This window comes from Alnus glutinosa, chromosome 4 (genome assembly GCF_958979055.1).
Source record: "Alnus glutinosa chromosome 4, dhAlnGlut1.1, whole genome shotgun sequence".
NCBI lineage: Eukaryota > Viridiplantae > Streptophyta > Magnoliopsida > Fagales > Betulaceae > Alnus > Alnus glutinosa.
This window is the reverse complement of record NC_084889.1, coordinates 27,842,945-27,854,233: the sequence shown is the minus strand read 5'-3', so window position 1 is coordinate 27,854,233 and position 11,289 is coordinate 27,842,945. Positions and strand designations below refer to the sequence as shown.

The window sequence follows — 11,289 nt, the reverse complement described above, 5'->3', positions numbered from 1 at the left end:
ACCATCACTCATAATTGCTCGAGGAGTACCAAAACGAGCAAATATAGTGTCTTTTAGAAACTGGACCACAACTCTGTGGTCGTTGGTCTTGCAGGCAACTGCCTCTACCCATTTGGACACGTAGTCCACAGCAACCAAAATGTACAGATAGCCGAAGGAGTTTGGGAAAGGTCCCATGAAATCAATGCCCCATACATCGAAAATCTCAACAATAAGAATCGGGTTGAGGGGCATCATATTTCGACGTGAAATACTCCCTAGCTTCTGACAGCGCTCGCATGAAACACAATAAGTGTGAGCGTCTTGAAAGATGGTAGGCCAGTAAAATCCGCACTACAAAATCTTTGCAGCGGTCTTCTTTGCACTGAAGTGGCCTCCACAGGCATGATCATGACAAAAGGAAATGACACTAGATTGGTCAGGCTCGGGAATGCATCTCCTAATGATTTGATCGGGACAATACTTGAACAAGTAAGGATCGTCCCAGAAAAAATTCTTCACCATGGACAGAAATTTGGACTTATCTTGCCGTCCCCAATGCGAAGGCATTTGACCGGTGACAAGATAGTTCACTATGTCAGCAAACCATGGTGAGTGAGTATGAGCAATATGCATCAACTGCTCAACGGGGAAGGTCTCAGAGATGGGGGCGGCTTCTTCCGTGAAGTCCACGATAATCCTCGAGAGATGATCAGCCACCACATTTTCGGAACCCTTCTTGTCCTGAATCTCAATGTCGAACTCTTGTAAGAGCAAAATCCACCGGATGAGGCGAGATTTAGCATCTTTTTTGGAAAAAAGATACTTCAATGCTGCGTGATCCGAGTAGATGATGACTTTCGATCCTAGTAGGTAGGATCGAAACTTATCCAGAGCAAACACGACTGCCAGCAGCTCCTTCTCAGTGGTTGAATAATTCAGCTGGGCGTCGTTCAGAGTCCGACTTGCATAGTAAATGACGTGGGAAAGTTTGTCAATGCGCCGCCCCAACACAGCTCCAACGGCGTAATCGGACGCGTCACACATGATCTCGAAAGGTGTACCCCAGCTTGGGGGCCGAATGATGGGTCTGGACGTCAGAATTGCCTTCAAGGCCCCAAATGCCTTCTTGCAGTCTTCATCAAAAATGAAAGGGGCCTCATTTACCAACAGTTTGCACAAGGGCCGGGCGATCTTGCTGAAATCCTGAATGAATCGCCGATAGAATCCTGCATGGCCCAGAAAAGAGCGAACCTCTTTCACCGTCCGTGGGGGAGGAAGGTTGGATATCAGATCTACCTTCGCCTTGTCGACTTCAATCCCCCGACGAGAGATGACGTGCCCGAGCACAATTCCTTGTTGCACCATAAAATGGCACTTATCCCAATTGAGCACTAGGTTCTTCTCTTTACACCTCTCCAAAACCAACGTGAGGTGGTGCAAACATTCCTCAAAAGACGACCCGAAAACCGAGAAGTCGTCCATAAATACCTCCAGAAAACGCTCCACCATATCAGAAAAGATGCTGATCATGCACCGCTGAAAAGTAGCGGGTGCATTGCATAAGCCAAAGGGCATGCGTCGGTAGGCGAACGTCCCAAACGGACAAGTGAAGGTCGTCTTCTCTTGGTCTTCAGGGTCCACAGGGACCTGGTTATATCCAGAATAACCGTCCAAAAAGCAATAATATTCGTGCCCAGCCAACCGCTCCACCATTTGATCGATGAATGGAAGAGGAAAGTGATCTTTCCTGGTGGCGGTGTTCAGCTTGCGGTAGTCGATGCAGACTCTCCATCCAGACTGTACTCGAGTTGGAAACAACTCGCCTTCCTTGTTCTGCATGACTGTAACTCCAGCTCGCTTGGGCACGACATGAATGGGGCTCACCCATTTGCTATCAGAGATGGGGTAGATGATGCCAGCATCTAACAACTTGATGACTTCTCCTCTGAAGACTTCTTGCATGGTCGGGTTGAGCCTTCTCTGTGGCTCCCTCGATGGCTTGGTGTCTTCCTCCAACTGTATCCTATGCATCACCACCGAGGGGCTGATTCCCTTAATGTCTTCAATGGTCCAACCTATAGCTTCCTTATGCTCCCTCAAGACATCTAACAACCTCTCCTCCTGAGTGGTGTGAAGATCTGAAGCTATGATTACAGGCAAAGTCTCTGCTGGACCGAGGAACTTATACTTGAGATTGTCTGGTAAGGGCTTAAGTTCCTTCTTTGGAGGCTCAGGTACTGCTGCCTCCTCTTCCTTCTTGCTCTCCAGAGGAGCAAACTCCAAAACAGCATTTGCTTGCTCAAGCAGGACATCCAAGTCCAGATCCTCTCCAAATTGAGCAAGGCATGCTTCCAGGGGGTCTTGTATGCTTGATTCTTCAATGCTTTCCTCCAGGATTTCCTCTATCAAGCAGACGTTGTTGATTTCATCGCACTCCCTCGGCTGTTTGCTGATGGTGAAAATGTTCAGCTCTACCGTCATGTTGCCGAAAGAGATCTTCATTACCCCCGTCCTACAGTTGATCAGGGCGTTAGCCGTAGCTAAGAATGGTCGCCCTAGGATTACCGGTATCTGAACTCCAACGTTCTGTACCGGCTCGGTGTCAAGCACTATGAAATCCACGGGGAAGTAAAACTTATCCACCTTAATCAAAACATCCTCCACTATTCCCCGTGGTATCTTTACTGACCGATCAGCCAATTGCAATGTCATAGAGGTGGGCTTCAATTCTCCTAATCCTAATTGCAGGTAAACTGAATAGGGTAGGAGATTGACACTGGCTCCAAGGTCAAGCAGGGCCTTCTCAATGTGGCTGACTCCTATCGTGCAAGAGATGGTAGGACATCCAGGGTCCTTGTACTTGATGGGCAGCCTGTATTGGAGGATTGAGCTGACTTGCTCGGTCAAACAAACTTTTCTCGGGACATTGTTCCTCCGCTTGACGGTTATTAAGTCCTTCAAGAACTTGGCGTAAGACGGCACTTGCTGGATGGCATCCAAGAATGGAATGTTGATCTGCACTTGTTTGAATACCTCCCGAATGTCCTCGAATGTTCCTCCTTTCTTGGGCGCGAGAAGTCTATCAGGGTAAGGCGCCCTAGGTATAAACGACCTAGGAGGAGGAGTCTCTACGGTCGGAGCTAATGTAGATGGCTCGGCATCTCTCTTCTCGACGCTCCTGCTTCCTTGTTCTCCTTGTGCAGCAGGGTTCTCTTCTGGTTGAACCACTTGGTTGTCCACTTGTTTCCCTGACCTAAGTGTGACAACGGCTTGCACATGCTCCTGCCCATGCACTGCATTTGATGATCCTCCCTCGTGGAACTGCAACTTCGGATTTGGCACAGGCTGACTAGGGAGCTTTCCCTTTTCTCTCTCCCCCAAGTGACTAGCAATTTGCCCGATCTGGGTCTCCATCTTGGCAATAGCTTGAGTGTTCACCATGGTAGCATTCTTCACGTCATTGATGGATTGGCCGGTAATCTAGATGAAGGCCTTAAGAGTGTCTTCCAAAGAAGATTGTGAAGAAGAGGCAGGGGCTTGAGTCGGGGCTTGGTATGATGGTGCTGGCTGGGATGGACGGCTTTGATGGTGAACCGGCTGATGAAATCCAGGGGGGTATTGAGTATGGGATTGGTGAGGAACTCCCCCTTGAGCCATAGGTTGGTTCTGCTTCCAAGAAAAGTTAGGGTGGTTCCGCCACCCTGGATTGTACGATTCGGAGAAAGGTCCATTGGCTTGCTTTCGATAATCGTTGAAAGCGTTCACTTGCTCCATTGGTGATTCGACAAAAGTTGGCAATGATGGGCAAGTCTGTGCTAAGTGCAAGGGACTAGCACAGATGGAACAGCAGTCAACATGGAACGGGTTGGCAGCATTTATGGATTTGCTAACAACTAGGGCTTCGACCTTTTTGGTAAGGGCATCTATCTTCATTTTTAATTCTACATCCTCCTTAACCTCATAGATGCCTCCCTTCTTTTGAATGCGAGCAGCTTTATCTAGACTGCTTGAAAAATCCCACTGTTGGGAATTGTCGGATAACTGATCTAAGGTCCTATACGCCTCCTCTCCCGTTAAACTCAGAAATGCGCCTCCGTTCATCGACTCGATCATGCTACGATTGGATTGAGTTAATCCTTGATAGAAAAATTGCACCAGTCTCCATTTCTCGTATCCATGTGGAGGGCACTTGATCAGCATATCTTGAAATCTCTCCCAACTCTCAGAAAATTTCTCATCTTCTTCTTGAGTAAATGAGCTTATCTCCTTCCTACACTCATTGACTTTGGACATGGGGAAGAATTTGTTGTAGAACTTGTTGAGCAAGTTCTCCCAAGAAGTGATGGAACCAGGCATGTTTGAATCCAACCATGCTTTGGCCCTATCATGGAGTGAGAAAGGAAATAGCCTAAGATGCACAGACTCTTCAGAAAAATTTTGAAATTTGAAGGTGGCACAAATGTCCTTGAATTTCTTCACATGGCTATAAGGATTTTCAAGGTCTAAGCCATGGAATGTGGGTAAGAGTTGAATGACATGAGGCTTGAGGTCAAAATGAGTGGCATTGGTTGGGGGTAACACGATACATGAAGGAGAATTTGTTGCAACGGGTGCAAACAAATCCCTAAGTGTTCTAGTATGATCCACGTTTTCTCCCCGATTCCTCTCATTTTCATTTGCATGCATGTTATCTCCCATCTCAACAGAATTTCTAAGATTTCTTCTAAGAGTTCTTTCAATTTCGGGATCTAAAGATGTCAAGTCTAAGTTCAATGATCTTCTACCAAGCATACACCAAACATACACAAATGTTTAACCAAAAGAAAAAGAAATAAACAAACCAAAAATAAAGAAAACAATTTGCTAATAGGGAACAAAGTTCTCCAAGTACAATCTAGGCTAATTCCCAGGTAGGTGAGGGGGGTCACAATGGACACACTTAAATCCCAAGACCAATCCTTGCCAGAATTCACCTTGACATTGCCCTTAGATTGCTAAGTACCCTTACTAGCAAAAATTTTTCTTTTTTTCTTTTTCTCTTTTTTTTTTTTTTTTTTTTTTTTTTTTTTTTTTTTATAACAAAGAAAAATAACACAACTAAGATAAATTTGAAAGACTAACACAAATGCATACAATTTACACTAAGACAGCAGTAAAAATAAAGATAAGAATACTTACAAGTTGGGACCAAAAAGAATTTTTGGTAAAAATTTTCTGCTACTGATCTTATCCAGGAGCTACCTTCTGAGTTGAGGTCGATCGATCGAATGTAATGGTCGATCGATCGACAGTCGATCGATCTAACTTTTTATTCAATCGATCGAATGTTCGAAATTTGCAGGGCCAGGAACAGAAACAAAAATAGAACAGAAAATCTTTTTTTTTTTTTTTTTTAGAATAAAACAAATTGAGGATAATATAAAACACAGACTAAACAGAATTTGAACTAAGTTATAATGAACTAAAAGGAAATTTAAACAAACAGCAAAATACTATTAAACAGAAACAAATTATGAACAAAAATGAACAAAATGGCCTAAAAAAAATACTGGAACAGTGATACTTACCTAGTTCCGAGCTGCTGCTGTGCAGGAAATCGTTCGATCGAAGTATATTTCGATCGATCGAAAGTCGATCGATCGAATATAATGTCGATCGATCGTCTTTTTATAGTGCAGATTCTAAGTCGACCGATCGAAAGTCGATCGATCGAATTTATTTTCGATCGATCGATTCTTCAGGGCACCCAGTAAGTTGCAGAAGCTGCAGAACAGATCCGGGAAAACAAAGAAAAGACTTAGAATGCAGAACAGAAGCTAAACAACAGTAAAAATGAAACAAAAATCTATCTAACTAGTAGAAAAACAAAATCAATCAAACAGAAACCAATTTTTGAACCGATTTCCCCGGCAACGGCGCCAAAAACTTGATGTGTGTTTTAAATAGTACTCGCAAGTGCACGAATCGTTTTGCAATATAATGTTATGCAAGTGCGAGGTCGATCCCACAGGGAAATGGTCAAATATTGGTGTCTTGCTTAATCAACCTCATTTTAACCTAGTTCCAAAGGTTTGAGACTTGATTCAAGAACAAAAGACTAAATGAAAGAGATGTAATGAAATATGTAAAATAAAAGGAACTAAGGTTAAGGAATCCACCAAACCAAATCCTACAACTCACACTCTTGGTTTCCACTTGAACACCCAAAGAACATTAAGCTTAGGGTGTTATTCAAGTTTCTTAACCATAAACCCAAGAACCATTAAATGAATCCACCACATTGACAAATCACAAAGAGTACCGATTGAAATCAAAACATCCAATGTATCATTCAATCACAATGGATATCATCATTCTAACCGATAAAACAATGTATTAGTCGGTTGAAACACATAAAATGTCATCTATCCACCACTAACCACATTCATTGCAAAAGATAAAGCTTTAAATGAATGGAACTTGAACAACTAACATGATATATCATTAAATGTGCAAGTGGTACAGCAAGGTTGTGAGTGTCATCAATGGAAAGGTTTCATCCTCAACCCTAGTTGAGGTTACTAGCCTTCCATGACTAAGAACACCACAAGAAAATGATGAACAACCATGGAAATGAAAGAAAAGCTCTACAAAGAGAAAGTATTCTGAAAATAAACTACTGAATTACACTATAATAAGTACGAAATTAAAACTAACTACAGAGTTTCTGCTCTATTCTTTCCTCTCCTACTTTCTCTACTACTCTCTCAACAAGGGGATGGCTATGGCTTTTATAGAGGAAAGCCATGGCAAGAAATGACTCCTCTACCCTCCTCTAGGGTTCTTCTGCAGCTAGAGACAACCCCAAACACGAAACCAGCGTGTTCTGCAGCGGAAATCAGAGGGAGGACTGCTTTTTGGCTTCTGATTGGGCGTTCTGGCGCGCTCTGCAAAAGCAGTTTCTGGGAAAATTCGATCGATCGACTTTTATTTCGATCGATCGACTTCGGGCAAATATTCGATCGATCGAATTTTAAGTTCGATCGATCGACTTGTCAAGGTCTCCGAATTTCCAGTTATCTTCTTATGAAATTTGTCATTCCTCTCTTATTGTCCTACAGAAACAGAAAACACAAAAACTAACCAAAACATTAGAAAAATAACAAGGCTAAAGGTCTAACTAGTGCAAATCAAGGGGTCCAAATACACAATATTTGGCACTCATCACTGCCTTAGTGAGTATATCTATTAGTTGGTCTTCAGACTTCACAAGTGGGAAGCAGATTATTTTTTCTTCCAAATTTTCCTTGATGAAATGCTGATCCACTTCCACATGCTTTGTACGGTCATGTTGGACTGGATCGTGAGATATCGCAATGGCAGATTTATTGTCACAGAAGAGTTCCATTTCTGAAGTATGAGCAAACCCGAGTTCAGTAAGAAGTTTCCTAATCCACAGTAGTTCACGCAGTCCCTTCGCCATTCCACGAAATTCAGCTTCAGCACTGGAGAGTGCTACTACTTTTTGTTTCTTGCTTCTCCAAGTGACTAGGTTCCCTCCTACGAACATAAAGTAACCCGAGGTAGATTTTCTGTCTGAGATACTTCCAGCCTAGTCTGCATCCGTATATCCACTAATTTTTAGATGACTATTCTTTGAGAACATGAGTTCCTTCCCAAGCGACGCCTTCAAGTATCTTAGTATCTGAACTACAGCATCCATATGATCTTCACTTGGATTATGCATAAATTGACTAACTACACTCACAGCATAAGCTATGTCTGGACGGGTGTGTGAGAGATATATTAGTTTCCCAACTAACCTTTGGTATCTTCCTTTGTTCGTTGGAGTTTGGTCTGGGTATTCTCTAAGCCTGTGATTTTGAACAATTGGGGTATCAACTGGCTTGCATTCCAACATTCCTACCTCTGTTAAAACATCCAGTACATATTTCCTTTGGGAGAGAAGTATTCCTTCCCTAGACCGGGCAACTTCAATTCCCAGAAAGTACTTGATTCCTCCCAAGTTCTTCATTTCAAAATAGGTAGCCAGTGCCTTCTGTAGTCTCGATATCTCTTCTTCATCATCTCCTGTGATAATCATGTCATCCACATAGACAATTAAGACAGTTACCTTATTCCCTTTATACTTTATGAACAGTGTGTGATCTGAGTTGCTTTGCCTGAACCCATACTACCGCATTGCCATACTAAATCGCCCAAACCACGCTCGAGGTGATTGTTTTAGACCATATAAGGCTCGTTGTAGTTTTCACACAACTTTGGCATGCGTGGAGGCTGTGTATCCTGGGGGAAGGTCCATGTAAACTTCTTCTTCAAGTTCACCATGTAAGAAGGCATTCTTCACATCAAACTAATGTAGCGTCTAGTCAAGGTTAGCTGCAAGAGATAACAAAATTCTTACAGTTCTGAGTTTTGCAACTGGTGAGAAAGTCTCTTGATAGTCGACCCCATATGTTTGTGTATAACCTTTTGCCACCAATCTTGCTTTGTATCTTTCTACTGATCCATCTGCCTTGCGCTTGATGGAGAATAGCCATTTGCACCCTACTGCCTTCTTCCCTTCAGGTAGTGGAACTAAGGTCCATGTGTCATTCTTTAATAAAGCCTCCATTTCTTCCTTTATTGCCTGTGTCCATTTTGGATTAGACAAGGCTTCCTGGATTCCAGGTGGGACTTGAATTGAGGAAAGTACATGCACAAATCCTCTGAGGGGTTCAGATAATCTCTTGGTCGACCTGTAGTTGGCAATAGGATACTTTGATCTTCGCTCTTCATCATTAGGGGAGTATCTTTTTGGTGGCTTGCCACGATTTGTCCTGAAAGGTAGTACATATCCAATAGGAGAATTCAAGTTACTGTTATCTAAATGTGTGTCAAGTGTGCTTACCTCAGGGATATTCTCAGGAGAAGGACCTGCAAGTACTGTGGAAGGAGGGCTTGCATTGTCCAAAGGTGTGTCATGTTCAAACTGTGGTTCTTCTTCTTCACCCATCACTGTATTACTATTCTGCCAGTCAAAGAGCACCCAATTCTGCTCTTCATTCTGTTTCTCCCCCTGAAGGGTAGAATTGGGAGCGAAAAAGAAAGGTTCAGATTCCAAGAAGGTGACATCCATAGTCACATAGAACCGACTGGTAGAGGGGTCATAGCATCGGTTGCCCTTTTGATGCACGGCGTAGCCCAAGAAAAGACACCGAAAAGCACACTGGTCCAGTTTGGTTCACTGGTTCTTATGAAGATGCACATAAGCCACACACCCAAATACTCGAGGAGGGAGCATGAGGGTCGTGGGTAGTGAGACATGAGAGGCCAGGCCTAGAGTGGAGTCTGAAACTGCAAGACTTTAGAGGGGAGTCTGTTAAGAAGGTAGACAGCGGTAGACACCGCATCGGGCCAATATCGGGTCGGCACTTGCTTTCCATGAAGTAGAGCTCGGGCAGTCTCAAGGATATGACGGTTCTTCCGCTCAGCCACACCATTTTACTGAGGCGTTTGAGGACAAGATGTCTCATGAATAAGTCCATGGTTGTCAAAATACGTGCGGAAACGCTGATTAACATATTCGCCGCCATTGTCAGAGCGGATAACTCGGAGTTTGGTAGAAAATTAAGTTTGGATCATCGCATGGAACGATTGAAAGATCGAGAATACTTCGTCTTTATTTTTCATCAAATAGAGTCATGTCATGTGAGTACAGTCATCAACAAAGATGACGAACCAATGAACTCCCGAGACAATAGAAATTGGGGAAGGTCCCCACACATCAGAGTGAACAAGTGTAAACGGAATACTGCTTTTATTAAAACTTGGCAATACAAGTAGGGCATTTCAATTCAGAGTGCACCATATTAGAGAAAAGTTCAAGGAGTACATGCTTTAGATAACCAAAATTTGGATGCCCTAATCGTTGATGCCATAACTGGATTTGTCGTTCCCGACCATCACTGCGTATGTGAAAAACATGACCCGTGCTGACGTCATCCACATAATAGAGGCCCTCCTTTTTAGTACCACGCCCAATTATCTCCTTGGTGAGAATATCCTGAAGAAGACAAAAGTGAGAGTAAATTAGGACAACACAATTTAATTCTTCAGTAACTTGGCCAACAGATAGTAGCTTATGTGACAGTGATGGGATAACTAATGTATGTGATAGTTGCAGAGACAGGGATAAGGACATAGTGCCCGCTCCTGTAACCGGAGAGACTACCCCATTAGCATTCTCAGCACAAGTGCGTCGTGGGGTAGATCTCGTAGTAAAATCAGTATCATCGAAGGTCATGTGATCTGTGGTCGCTGAATCAAGGAGCCAAGCATTGCGGTTGCCATCACTGGAGGAGGTTGCTAAACCTGAACCAATCTTACCTATATCTAAGACCGGGTCCGCATCTGGGGACTTGGTTTGAGGAACCAAAGAAAGGTGAGGTTCGGCTGACATTACAGCTACAGCGCCAGTGTTTGTATCTGCACCTCTAGAATCCTCTTTTCTCTTAGCCTGCAATTCATACCACCAGTCAGGATAGCCATTTTTTTAAAAACAATTATCACTCAAGTGATTTGGCTTGCCACAGTGGGAACATTTCAAAGTGGTAAGGGCATTTCCGACATTTTGTGGCCTAGAGGTCACGTGTGGCTTTCCTTGGTGTGGGCTAGAGGCCGCACCAACATGTGAAGGGGTTGGATTTAGTTTCAGCCCCTTTGTAGCCAAGACAGCGCCGGGGTTCACGTCTGGATCACCGGACCTCATGATGGCCTGCCGGAGTGCTTCCCTACGGACGTGGGCGTAGGCCTGCTCAATCGAAGGAAAGGGGCGCATCTGGAGCACGTCACCCCGGATGTGGTCGAGTCGATCGTCCAGCCCGTCGAGGAAGAGGTAGATCCGGTCTTCCTCGACTAGGGCGTTGTAGTGGTGGATGTCGGCAGCGCACTCCATCGGATTTGGGCGGCGGAAATCAATTTCACGCCAAAGGCGTTGAAGCTCGGTGTAGTATTTCTCCAGGGAGCCATCGGATTGTCTCAGCCGAGTGACGTGTCGCCGGAGTTCATAGACTTGGGAGGTATCACTGCCATCAAAATAGGTCGTTGCAATGGCATCCCTGACCGATTTGGCAGTGGAAATCGGATGAAATTGCCAATAAGGGTTGGGTCCATCGAATTGATCAACCACCCTTTGACAATAGCATTGTCAGTTCGCCACTTTCTAAAGGATGGGTCGGTCGTCGACGGTTAGGGAAAATCGCTGTTGATAAATCCCAGTTTGTCTTTGCCGGAGATGTACATCTCGACAACCTGGGACCAAAGGGC

The 11,289-nt window shown here is 44.0% G+C and overlaps 1 protein-coding gene across 1 annotated transcript; it reads right to left on the bottom strand.

Moving 5' to 3' along the window:
• Positions 1-7,573: 7,573 nt before the first annotated feature.
• LOC133866260 (uncharacterized mitochondrial protein AtMg00810-like) lies at positions 7,574-8,065 on the bottom strand. The gene has a single exon (XM_062302791.1). The coding sequence runs from the start codon at positions 8,063-8,065 to the stop codon at positions 7,574-7,576; it is 492 nt and encodes a 163-aa protein (XP_062158775.1).
• Positions 8,066-11,289: the final 3,224 nt, after the last annotated feature.